Source organism: Aspergillus undulatus (assembly GCF_047715775.1).
Source record: "Aspergillus undulatus strain CBS 261.88 unplaced genomic scaffold BDV17scaffold_1, whole genome shotgun sequence".
In the NCBI taxonomy this organism is placed as follows: domain Eukaryota; kingdom Fungi; phylum Ascomycota; class Eurotiomycetes; order Eurotiales; family Aspergillaceae; genus Aspergillus; species Aspergillus undulatus.
The window spans coordinates 1601508-1614507 of record NW_027396605.1 but is presented as its reverse complement, the minus strand read 5'-3'; the positions used below and the strand labels follow the sequence as shown (position 1 = coordinate 1614507).

General features: G+C 51.1%; 4 protein-coding genes across 4 annotated transcripts; 3 read left to right on the top strand and 1 right to left on the bottom strand.

The window, feature by feature from the left end:
* Window positions 1-140: 140 nt before the first annotated feature.
* Window positions 141-524, top strand: BDV17DRAFT_286351 (uncharacterized protein; the record flags this gene model as incomplete). The annotated part of the gene is made up of 1 exon (XM_073760889.1): window positions 141-524. One exon carries the CDS (start codon window positions 141-143, stop codon window positions 522-524), a length of 384 nt encoding a protein of 127 aa, XP_073621501.1.
* Window positions 525-2035: 1511 nt separating this feature from the next.
* Window positions 2036-4166, top strand: BDV17DRAFT_286350 (putative MFS peptide transporter; the record flags this gene model as incomplete). Its single annotated transcript, XM_073760888.1, has 6 exons — window positions 2036-2261; window positions 2347-2460; window positions 2547-2769; window positions 2817-3188; window positions 3254-3408; window positions 3475-4166. The coding sequence occupies 6 exons, from the start codon at window positions 2036-2038 to the stop codon at window positions 4164-4166; spliced, it is 1782 nt and encodes a 593-aa protein (XP_073621500.1).
* Window positions 4167-8080: 3914 nt separating this feature from the next.
* Window positions 8081-8860, top strand: BDV17DRAFT_286349 (uncharacterized protein; the record flags this gene model as incomplete). The annotated part of the gene is made up of 1 exon (XM_073760887.1): window positions 8081-8860. The coding sequence occupies one exon, from the start codon at window positions 8081-8083 to the stop codon at window positions 8858-8860; it is 780 nt and encodes a 259-aa protein (XP_073621499.1).
* Window positions 8861-10920: 2060 nt separating this feature from the next.
* BDV17DRAFT_286348 (uncharacterized protein) lies at window positions 10921-11443 on the bottom strand (the record flags this gene model as incomplete). The annotated part of the gene is made up of 2 exons (XM_073760886.1): window positions 10921-11193; window positions 11264-11443. 2 exons carry the CDS (start codon window positions 11441-11443, stop codon window positions 10921-10923), a joined length of 453 nt encoding a protein of 150 aa, XP_073621498.1.
* Window positions 11444-13000: the final 1557 nt, after the last annotated feature.

Here is a 13000-nt window from a genome sequence, read left to right as displayed (position 1 = left end):
TCCGCAAGTCCAACTGCTGGGTCATTCGCCCAACCACCATCACCCGACGCCAACCCCGACGACTCCGCAAGCTACATGGAGCCTCTGCACCTATCCAGCTACGGCGACTGGGGCGGTGAAATGCGCGAGCTGAGACAGAAATGTCTAACTTTGGTGCGGAGGAAGCTGGCAAATTCTACCCCCGCAAGTCCGATTTCGACACGTGGTACCACTACGTGTACGGGAGTGAAAAGATCAGTGGTGTCGAGAACAAACTCGCGACGCACCTCATCTGTCGCGAGCAGTATGGGGACGTCGCGATTGTTCGATCCTGCCCGAAAGGCTCGAACGATTACCCGGAGGAATTTACCCGTGCCGAACTGGTTACCACGGCCAAGTTCTATGAGACTGAGTCCCATGCGTGTGTTCCAGGAAAGAAAGAAGTCCCGTCCTTTCAGAGAGTATGGGTGGGGAGCGCCGAAGGCGCAGAGTCCTCAGATGGCTCAGCAGCAGACGTAGACGGAAGAGCTTGCAAAGAAGCATAGTTTTCGGTTGAACTAGTCTGGGAGGCTTGTCGATAGTTGCTTGCTTTCACTGTGGATCCGTTGGGATAGGCGGACTTGTTCTTGGCGTTCAAGGTTGGAGGGAGGGAGGTGGGACCCTATGTCGGCGAACGAGGAATTGAAAAGACTGTGATACTAAACGATCATGTACTGAGGTTGTCAGATTCCGCTGGATTTATAATATCAGAGAGTCCGGTCAACATACCACTCGCGGGCGTGACTCCGTCATAAACCAGCTGCTTGTGAGCATTATGCTTTGGCGGTATCGGAATGGTCAAGAGTTGATTTAGGCATCCGTCAAAAAAGATTCGTAATTAATTCAATCGCAATTTCAGTCACGCTCATGAGGTATCGGCAGCGGCCATGTCCAGTCTCAACTTCCTGTAAACGTCCCTAGCCCCATCGTTCCCCAGGGTCCAGTCACGACCCCCATGCAGCAAGCCTACCCTGCGTCCAGAAGGTTACCCAGCCTCAGGCACCATGTCAGACTTCTCTACATCTTGACGTTGCATCCACAATAGCTTAACAGGAACCATATGCCGTCCTCTTTGTCCTTGGTAAGTTGTGCTGTAGTCGTCATCCCAGTTCGCGCCCATGCGTTCGACGTCCTGGTTCCTGTCGCTGCCTGCCATCTTTCCCGCAGATGAAAGTAGGGTATAGTACTGACGCACTCTGCTTTCCTGACCATGGAAAAGGGTTATCCTGCGGTTCATCGTTACATCCCCGAAGATCGTTACCGCTTCGCTATGCATTGCAGTGCAGGCCGTCGTAGGATACAGGGCTTCGGCGTCTGCTGTGATCCACCAAGTCCAGGGTACAGGTAGTGCCTTGGAGCTTCGAGTAACTGGGAAGCTTTAATAGAAAGTCTGGATTGAATGCAGGTGGTAGGCACGGAGTCGTCAAGGACGGAAAGAGCAAGGGCCCTAAGAAGTCGAACTGGTCAGTGCACATGGTCAAGACGTCAAGATGCTAGGAGAGTTATGGGATTGGAATGACTTGCTATAGCAGCCATCTGAATTTGCTCTCTCACCGTAAGGACGAAAATGCATGGCCAAAGCGGTGCGACATAATCACCCTCTGTCACCCTCAGTGGCCTCGACGACCCGAGGATGAGATCAAACTGCGGTAGGCTGCAGTCCGTCACACAAGTTCAAGTTCCGAGCTCCTCGGGTCTTTAGAGGCCATGTGGGACTGTGTCTGACTGAGTTGTTGTGAATGTGCGAGTGAATGGAAGTGCAGGCGGGGGAGTGGCAGCGGGTGTGAGGTTTGAGCACAATATCTCACCCCCACCACCACAACACTTTCCTTCACTCTTGTTCTCTCTTGTTTTCCTCCTTCCCTCCTTCTTCTCCCTCCTCTTCTCTACTGGACACAACTACAAGTTCAAACTGCTGGTCAAGAGCTCGCAACTATCCATTTCTCTATCCTGCCTTGCGAAGACTCACGATAGTCCAGCCATGGGCACGTCGAAAGTCAAAGGCTCATCCATCGAGATGGCAGAATACGTTCCCAAGCCATCCCTCGAGAAACACCACATTCAGGAAAAAGCACCCACAATGGTCTCACGCTCTTCCACCTCCAGTCGGGGACGCGAGTATCCGACACCCGAGGAGCTGAGCACCCTCCATCGTGTCTCTGGCAAGGTCCGCTGGACTGCCTATACCATTGCCTTTGTTGAGTTGTGCGAGAGGTTCTCTTATTTTGGTACTACTGCTGTTTGTAAGCTATCACTATAGGACACAGCGGACGGCCCAATCCACTGTGATGCTTATTCTGTTGCAAGTATGCTAACCGCCCCGTCTAGTCACGAACTTCATTCAGCAGCCTCGCCCCGAGTACTCGAGCACCGGCGCTGGATTCAGCGGGCAATCAGGCGCTCTTGGCCAAGGCCAGAGGGCAGCGACAGGTCTGATGCTATGTACGTGTCTCTGGTGACTGAACTCATGTTCCGCTGGTGTCCATAATTGGAATATCCAAGCCATACTGACCTGATCCTGGACCTAGTCAATACCTTCTGGTGTTACCTGATGCCGATACTGGGAGCATGGGTCGCAGATGAATTCTGGGGTCGTCTTAGGACAATTCAGGTTTCTATCACCTTTGCCATGGTCGGGCACATCATCCTGGTCATTTCTGCCCTCCCTCCTGTCATCAAGCATTCAAACAGCGCTCTTACCTGCTTCTCGATCGGTCTCGTTATCTTCGGTATTGGCGTTGGAGGATTCAAGTAAGCTCACCCCAACATTGACGGGCTGGCACCCGCTGACGACACAGATCCAACATCGCCCCTCTAATTGCGGAGCAGCACAAAGATCGACGCCCATACATCGAGGTTGACTCTACCACCGGCGAACGATACATTGTCGACCCCGCGCACACAATCACTAGAATCTTCATGTACTTCTATTTCATGATCAACGTCGGCGCTCTGATCGGTTCGATCTCCATGGTTTATGCGGAGAAATACGTTGGCTTCTGGCTTGCTTTTCTTCTCCCAACTTGCATGTTCATGCTCTGCCCGCTTGTCTTGTTCCTCTGTCGGCACAAGTACGAAGTCACGCCCCCGACTGGGTCGGTCGTCGGAAAGGCGTTCAGACTTTGGGCGTTTGCGATGAAGCCCAATTGGTCTTGGAATCCTGTCAAGCTGTGAGTGAACTCCTGCTCTACCATCTTTGTAATACCAGAAATCTGAACTAACTGATTGGAACTAGCATCCGAAACAGCAGGAGAGCAGACTTCTGGGAAAGGGTCAAACCCAGCAATGTCCGTCACAAGCCAGACTGGATGACCTTTGACGATCTTTGGGTTGATGAAGTCCGCCGTGGCGTCAAGGCCTGCGGTGTTTTTGCCTGGTACCCCATCTACTGTGCGTTCTCCTTCCCCTTCTTCCAATCGGACAACCCAAAGAGTACCCTACTGACTGTTCGGCCAGGGCTCGCCTACGGCCAAATGATCAGCAACTTAACATCCCAAGCCGCAACGATGGAACTCCACGGCATCCCCAACGACATCCTAAACAACCTCGACCCCCTCGCCTTGATAATCTTCATCCCGATCATGGACCAACTCATCTACCCCCTGATCCGCAAAATGGGCTTCAACTTCACCCCCCTGAAACGCATCTACGTCGGTTACATGGTCGCCTCTGCCTCCATGGTCTCAGCCACCGTAACACAGCACTACATTTACATCCGCAGCCCGTGCCACAACCGCGCGAGTAGCTGCGACCAACCTGCACCCATAAACGTCTGGGTCCAAACAGTTTCGTACGTCCTCATCGCGCTGTCCGAGATATTCACTAGTATAACGGGCTACGAGTATGCATACACGAAGGCGCCCCGTAATATGAAGTCCCTCGTGCAGAGTCTGTACCTCTTCATGAATGCGTTTAGTGCGGCCGTGCAGCAGGGTCTTACGGCGCTGAGTGCGGATCCGCTGCTCAAGTGGAATTATGGCTTTGTGGCGGTGCTTGCGTTTGTTGGGGGGCATCTCTTTTACTGGACTCATTATAGGTTGGATCGGGAGGAGGATTATTTGAATTCTTTGGAGCCGAGTACTTATCTTGGGAGGGGTGGGAAGAGTAAAGGGAAGGGGAGGAAGGGGAATGGGGACTTGGAGGGGTAGGGTTGCTGTTGTTCTACTTCCATCTCTGACCCCGAGTGACTTGATTTGGCTTGGCTTATTCATTATTTGTCGGAAAATGGAGGGACATGTGGGAAAAGTATGTAATTGGGTAGTATCTTGTGGCATAAAAGTTTGATCCTAGACCGCGGCTGTCCGTCATTCAGGTTGAGTTTCAGTTGAAGCACCTCGCCGTTTCTCCAGTGTATGTTGAATTGGCGACAGAACATGCCAAAGAGTATCTTGAAATGTGTTCTAGACCCTAACAGAGTCATCCCCGAACAAATGTTCGCAGATTGAGTCACGGTGGAGCTTGCATTGCCCCGCTCCGCGTCCCTGACTCGTTCCTACTTAAAGTCTCCAACCCCCTTCCATATTGTCCTCGAACAAGTCACCATACCAGATTCCAGAGAAGACAATGTTCTTCGAGGCTCTGCAGCCCAAGGCGCTGCTGTCCCACCTCGAGCTCCCGTCCCCCATCTCCGCGCACTCATCACAGCCGATCCACACAGAGGCAATTCCACCCTCCGTCTTCGAGATCTGGCTATGGCTGACATGGCACTACTATCCTCATTTCACCATCACAGCACTGTAGGACCCCTCCTACGGAGTCCGCGCCGCTGCGATGAAAGTTGCCCAGCGCCGTCTTTTCCGCGGTAAAGACTGGAAGGAGCGCGGGTGGGATGTACTCGGGGGTGTGCAGGGGATCAGAGATACCTTTGACAGGTTGCCTTTGGCAGAAGTGCGGTTTCTGACCAAAGCCATTTTGGCCGCTGCGATGCCGCTTCCGATAGGGGATTTGTGTCGGCCTGCATCGAGGAGTTCCTGGCTCTGGTTGAGAATACGGATCGTTGGGGTTCACGGACATCAGCGTCGTGATTCTCGGTTCGACTGTCATTCCGTCTGTGTGGCCCTGGCGGTAGTTCTTCATCACCTCCACTAAACGGCAATGCCGAAAACTGTAGGGAAACCCAAGAACATCCAAAGTGGAGAGGGCAAATGATTCTTGTGCAGGATCCCCATGTCCGGGCATTTGCTGTTATGGCCCATCGTTTGTACCGGGAGAAGGGACAAGCGCAGTCCGGTGCAATCTCGCTCAGGTGAGGCAGCAAAACATAGACGGTATGTCTGCTGCTATTCTGATGACGACAGCCGCCTTTAAGGAGTTGTCTCCTGCGGGTAGGCATGGCTTGCCCATAACTTCAAGCAAGTAGCGGCTGCACAGGCTTAAACAGACGGCGTCAGGCTCCTCAAAGGCATCGCTGATGCACAATATGATTTCCGGCGGCAACAATTCCAGAGTCCATGGTTGTCTCTCCGGTAAGCCATTACCCAGACAGTGTCGGAAGCTCGCCATCATTGAGGCAAAAAAGCTCATTATGGAGATCCAGAATCTCTTTTGACAGGAGTCAGGAGTCAGCCCTAAAAAGCCAACTCCCGAGCGGTAGGAGGGTATGGCAGTCATCACGTGGCTCAGGGCTTGGTAGGTTGTTCCTGTCCATCCGACGGGAAAGAGCTCCGGCGGACGATGGAATGACTATATCCTAAGCGGCAACAGATCTAGCGCGTTTACGAGGGTGTACTCTCTAATGGAGTTACCATCAGCTATTATGCTCAGAGACAATGTGCTGCACATTGGGCTTCGCGGGTGGAGGCAGGGGGTCGGGAGGTCGATGGGAACGAGGTTATGGGTGAAGTTGAGAGGATCAAAGGGGTTGATACGGAAGAGGACTAGCGGAGCTATTGGATACAGTCATTTTGGTAGTTCAGAAGGTGTGATGTTGGGAATTTCAGAAATACAATCACCCTAGCATTATTTATCGTTGGGGTAGCGTCAATACTCTATATAGCGTTTACGTGAATAGCGATGCTCTACATCTCCGGGTTCAAGTCGCAGGCGAACAATTATCTGTATCACGATGGCCTCTAACTGGAGATACGTTCCGATTAGAGACAAAATAGGCAGGCTTTGCGAATTCTTGTCAAGCTAGTTGGCAGCTACTTACCCGTCATACGGTCATAGCCCCAATAGTGCGGGTCTGTCTGTCTGCTCGGTTGGAATCCGTGCAGCATCGACGGCGCGACGCGTCCGGCTGGGTCATGCGGATCATGGATTTGACTAGAGCAGGTAGTTTGTGGAGTTGATCATCTTCAGAAATCAGAAATCAGGCCCAGCCTATGTACAGAGGTAGAGAGGGCAGGGTACGGTGGATAGCACGTGCGCTATCTTTGCGCACAATGCTCGAAACCTTAGAAAAGTCGCTTATCCTTCTACCGAAACGAAAGGTTAGTTTGTACGATGACAAGCGATATGACAGTTCTGGGCATGAAGATCTCGCGCTCTAGAAATTATACTCTTTAAGTAGCATTTGGAGAATTTGAATGTTCCCGCGAGGCTCCCTCGTGTCCGCCAATAAACGGAGTATTTCTCTCTATGGGGATGGCACTTGCCAAGATATCTCTGGATTATCTTGTCTTTCGGGCAGTAAGCCTGTAGCAGATAAGTAACAGTAATAGAACGCTCACTTGGGTACGTCACGGTATGGCCTAGACCGCAAAGGCGGGTTTCGCTATACGCGAAACGAGGACGGAATCGTTTGCTCTTTGTTGCTTCGCTTAAAGCGCGTTTCAGATAGCGAGTAGGTGAAAGTAAGAGAGATAGCAAGCGAATTGATTGCTACCCTACTCTGCACAGGCTCGCTAAAGAGGGTTTTCGATTGAACTCACCTTCTGTCGCTCGTGGGGGCGATCGATTGGGATGGTGGTCAGAGCTGAGAAGAGAAGAGAAGAGAACAACAGGAGAGGAGAGATGACATGACATCAGCAGTAGGTACTTCTGCCCTGGTTTCTGAATCAGACAGTGTCAGCCCATCCGGGGCCGGTCGATCACCGCGGGATGCTCAGCTGGTCCTGGACTGCTGGGACTTAGGGCTGGGCTGCCTTTTTTGTCTTTCGCACCCAACCCAAACCGCAACAACTACCGAAAAACCCAGACCGAGACTTCCAAATCAAATTGTCAAATTCACGGGCTCGTGCTACTCGTCTTGATCATAGTCACAGTCACAGTGACAGTAACAGCCTGGCACGGCCCCCGCCCGCCCCTCGATCTTGCGTCTAGTGGCGCACGCTAAGCCGTTTGACAGGTGATCCATCACCCCTGCCAGGCCCTGCTCCAAGGCAGATCAGCACGGCCCCATTCCATTCGCTCCCGCGCACGGGTCGGTCTCTGCCATTGTCCGGTCACTTTCTTCTGTTCCCTGCCCTGGTCTCCGGGTCAGGCGGGTCTTGGTTGGTACCTAACCATTGGGACGCCGGCACGCTCGGGCGGGAAATGTGGCCGGCTTGACCGTGCGATAGATACGCGGTGCTGGAACGACCTGTCGAACTCAGGACAAAGAGACCCGGGAGTGTGGGTGATGGATCAGTTCTTGCATGGTCTGTTTGTCGGATCTGGTTGGTGGGTGGTGGGTTCTCGGGTTTTCCTTGGTGCTTGCTGGGATGAGATGGGGGCGAATATGTACGGAGTAGGCCATGGGCATGGTGGGATGGGTGGCATCAGTTTTAAATCGGCATGGGGTCGCTCTTGAGCTGCGAAGGATTGATGGTCTGATTTACGTCGTTCACTACCTGGATTCTTTTCGTGGTTCATGCAATATTGAACCATCTGGATGCCCTCGGTTCCAGGCGTCGCTGCTGCAACTACATCGACACATTACCTTGACACACGACAATCAACCGACCTTCACACTCCTCGAGATCCTCCTGCCTCTCTCTCCCCATACGCCAAAGCTTTACTAGCCGTAGGACTAACGAGTAAGTCCCATAGCCAACATCCCAACAGCCACTGTTCGAGATCCCTCTTAACAAGCAAGCCAACAGTCTTCCTCATCGTCCTATCAATCTCCATCCTCGTCACAATGCGCATCAAAAGCCAAAGTCACTACCAACCCCAGGGCTCAAGCCCAACCTTCACCCTCCGCTCCCTCTTCAGCCGCCGCTCAAAGCGCGGCCGAACCTGCAAGCCACCACCATCCCACCGGACCTCGCTCATCCTCCCCCAAGCCAATACCCGCAACGACTCAACATCGACCTCAACAGTCCGCGCAAACGGTCTCCGACTAGACAAGGAACTTGAGATCCTAGGCCTCCTCACAGACCCGAGGAAAGGCGCGCAGCCGGTGTTTTTGGATACAATACCCACCACGACGCCCGCGGCGCATTCCCCGCCGACATTCCCTATCGCGCGGCTGCACGAGAAGCCGTTCTGGCTAGCTCAAGAAAAAGAAGAACAAGAGTCCAGCATGATGGGTTCCAGCTCTAGGCAAAGAAACGAACACCCCAGCTATCCCCCGTCTCCACTCCTCCCGCCTCCACCAACATTCACAACATCCCCATCATTCCAGAATGCATTTCAGGACATGACATCGCCATCGCCGCGGACTGCCTCGATTCCAGTCGCAGTCCCAGTTCCCAAGGCGGAAGATATAGCCCCGCCTAGCCCGACACTAAGCTACCGGACGTTCGCGACGCGCTCGTCGGGGATATTTCCCTGGGGCGCGGAGCCGGATACCGTTGAGGATGGATTCGGTGATGGGTTGGTTTCTGATACCTTGTCTGAGGATCAGGTTCTTGTCCTGCCGTCGCCGCCGCGGTTTATGGGGTCTTATCGGTATTTGCCTCGGGAAATTCGGGTTTAATTCTTTGGCTTTTTTTTTGGCTCTTATATTTGGAGGGCTGGCGTTTGGCGCAGGGCTGGGCTGGGTTGGGTTGAGTTTCGATGCTGCTTTGGTGTTTTGTAGATGGGGATCTCGTCGGGTTTTGAGCGGATGATTTAATTGATCTGATCTGATTTGTACGAGTTACGATATATCTAGATACCACCCATTTATTCCTTTCTCGCTTTTCTCCGGTCCTCTCTTTTATCTACTAGATATTAGAAGCCTTATATCCCACGAGATATCTAATAAGCGCTTTTTCTGAGGCCAACCGCTAGCCTTGTAGCTTTGTCCTCTTCACTTCTTCCCCCTCGCCGACAACAGCATGCAAATTATCCGGCTTCATGTACTCTGTACCCACCCGCAGAGAAGCCAAGTACTACTAGTACCGTATCAGCCACCATCTCCTTTAACCCTTTGCGTCTGGCCGATATCTCCGCCGCGTATATCAGGTTCGGCACGGGACCTTGCGCTGGGTTCGGTTTGCTGGTTTCACAGCCAATGGGGAATATTCCAGGGGTGCTCTGTTTCGTCGGACTACGCAATAGAAGAAACATATTAACCGATCCAAGAAGCGGGGATCGAAAGGAAAATGGAACAAGATATTCCTTACAATTATGAAAAAGGGTAAGAAGGGCCAAAAGACGAAGACGCGTTAAGTAAACTCGCGCAATTCGCCGGCATAGTCCTCACCAGATAGTGGTCTGGTAAGCAGGCACAAGCTGTCGTTTATGCTTGTTCGCCACGAAGCTAAAGTAGATTAGGCAGCCTCTAACTCCTACTTACCCTTCACTTCTGCGGTGCCAAGAAGTTCATCGAGTTCTATCTCCTATCCGGTTTTCTCAATGGATCTGCAGTCGCCTTTCTCTGATCCCTCGAGGGGCATCACGGGCGAAAACCCTAACTTACTGGCCGAACACAGCAATGTCCGCCAGTTGTATCAACAAAATCAGTCGATCAATGAAGAACACAATGAGTCATCGTAAAACCCAGGAAGTCTAATTGATCATCTATTTTTCTGATAGCAACAAGAAACTCCACGATGGAGACTTGGTCTTCCATATTACAGACCGTCTTACCCCTAATAGCCCCGCTGCTAAGGATCGAAAATGAAAGAGGAGGATGGACGGGGTCTGGACCCGTAAGACGGTTTTGCGAGGGGAGGAAGGCTTACAAATAATTGAACGGGCTTTCAATCAGGCTTAGAGTACCGAGTTTTAGTATAGAAGCCAAGTTCATGTCAGGCAAGACAGACAAGACAAGACAAACGGACGAGACGAGCTCTTCAGGTAGAAGCTGCGGTAGTTCGAGTCTCAATTCATCTCTCCGTGGAGTATCAATTGACTGGGTTTTCTTGGGGCAATGTTATGAAGAAGCAAAATTCTGCGTCTTGGTATTCGAGCAAGGGTTTCAAATCGCGGTCTTTTGCTTTCCCTCCTATCTGCAAACTTGATCTATGCACCAATGATGATAGTTAGGAGAAAAAATACAATCGACGGAACAGATATATGATGTTCCGGGCTCAATACAATCTTTCAGCTCAGAAAGGACATAGGCATACCTCTCTGACTGCTGTCTATTTTACTGCGGAAGACGATGTGATTGTCATTGCGTAACATGCTGGCTGCTTTGCATCTGCTGTTTGATCCGTTCAACTTTCCGCTGCAAATATTCTCTCTGGAATTTGGATCAGTAGTGCAGCACTCCAGCTCCGCCCCAGTCTGGGTACATATATGCAGGTCCTGTGACAGGAAGGTCGCAGAAAATAGTAGTATATATAATACTGCGGCTGTTGCTTTTTCCTGCCAGGTTACAAGAGTAAATGGAATACTCACAACTTCTGGCGCAGCTGTAGGTTGACCGCAGCTTTAAAAGGACGATTGCGTTTCGAGATTTCTTCTCTCTGGTCTTATCTTCTGGCTTAGAATCTTTTTTAAATGTCGCATTATGCTATTGGTCTGCTCATAGAATGAATTTCAAAGCGAGGCTTCCCCTCAACCTCGAACCTGGCCGCCTCGAAACGAACACCCTTTTCAGGTAATTCAGTACGCGAGATGTCTCCGCTCGTCATTCTCCGTCTCAGCCTCGCAGGTGTCGTGTAGCCTTGTCCACCGGAAACAAAGCAAAATGAAGAAGATCCAGGAAAGAATGAGCATGACAATCTGGCACACGTATAAAATCGGGCCACCGATTTGCAACATGTTCGATTGCACGCTCCAGTCATCAATCGGAAAGTAATAAAATACGTATTGAAGGCCCTGGAAGAAATTCGATAGGACCCAGAATATCGCGCCGAGAAGGAAGGAAATTGTTGGCTATGGAACGCAAGACAATCAGCCCTGATTCAAACATGGTGACATGCAGTTTGCCCGGGACTGTACGTACCATGTTTCCTCCAAAACATCTTGGATACCTGATAAGTAGAAAAACAGCCCAAGGCATAATTTCCGACGCGGCAATCGAAACCACAATACCCGCCGCTCCTTGACTGCGGCTTCTCGCATCGCGGTCAATAGACATTTCCACAGTAACTGAATGAGGCATCATGTCCACTACCACACTCATGGCGAAATCGAGGCATGCCCTGAAAACCACAATGCCAAACCACACCCGGTGGTATATTCTCTTTGCCAGTGCATTTGTTTGCTTGGGCGCGCGAAAGGGAGAGTTGAATAAGCGTGTGGTATACGTGGAAGGTGAGGCATGTTGCAATTAAGAAGAATAACTGTCGTAGTATCGGCAGAGGGACATATGGCCGGGGATCCAATCCCTAGGTTCTGGTTGGCCTAACTCCCCAATCGGCGATTGCGAAGATGAAAAGGTTAGAGTACATCCGAAGGTTAGTCCATGACGGAAACACCAGGAATTTGTCGCGTATTATTGGGGAGTGGAAAGAAATGGAGGTACATACATCAACAATGAGAGTAGAGAGAGCGCAAGGGCCCATCAGGGTAGCTGTTTGGCTGCATTGCCCTTTCGACGTACGAGGGAGGCGCCGAACGGTAGGAGAACCACTATTGCTAGGTTTCCAATAGCGTAAAGGCAACGAGCTGGCTTTGAATAGTGTGAGAGACAACAAAACCGTCCTCGGTGTCTGCAAAGGAAACTATCCTGGAGACTTGGCCGGAGGGGCAAACACGCAGAGAAAAAAGGAAATGATATCGGAACTTCTCTCAGCGAGAGACAACCCGTAGGATATGTACCTATCTAATCACCTAGACGCCAGGTCACGGCGTGAGGCTTTGCGCGCTTCGCGGCTTGGGGTGTCTCGAAGCAGCAGGGATGAGCTCTCACTAGAGTCACTACCAATCCACCGTCGGAGTCAAGATTGGGATTATTTGTCTACGGAACAACAGCTTCGGACGTTCTGACCTTGTTGAGCGTGTTTTCCTCTGGGGTCAGGAGTATCAAAAAGAAAGACGAATGACAACTCTAATGAAACGGAAGAGCCACATATTTATACTACCTACCCCGGGACCGTATATCAAAGGTGTCACCGGGCTGAACCAGGACCCGAAGGGGGCCATCTCGATCCGTCCAAAGCCTCTCTGTGAGGTTAGTGACTTAGTGTCCATATGAGATTACGTACGAGAGACTCGGGCGCAAATGCACAAGGCAGTGTTGTAAATACCTCTTGTACTCCGCATCTCTTCTTTATAGGTCTGCACCTACCCTACCACACGGAAAGCTACAAGCCGGGGAATCAAGACCACTTCCCTGCTTATTCTATAATTGCTCTATATCAGGCTAGCAGCCTAGAAAGATGAACTAGGCCGATCACGTCTTCACTTCAAAGTCTGCGCTGCCAAAGGTTATAAGGTTAAGAGTCTCTCCTTGGGCCGACTGGTATCACTTTGGGCTAGAATTGGTGACGTCCATTTAGAAGATGGAAAGACTTCATGATAACTCTGGACAGGGTACTCTCTTATAATATTAACTGTGACTACTACTGACCACCCAAGCTCAAGTCGACACTCAGTCAGAGGCATTAAAACACCGATCCTCTTCATCAATCCCATAATACTTGCAGAATGTCATTATCACTACTACTACTACTACTACTACTACTACTACTACTACTACTACTACTACTACTACTACTACTACTACTACTACTACTAC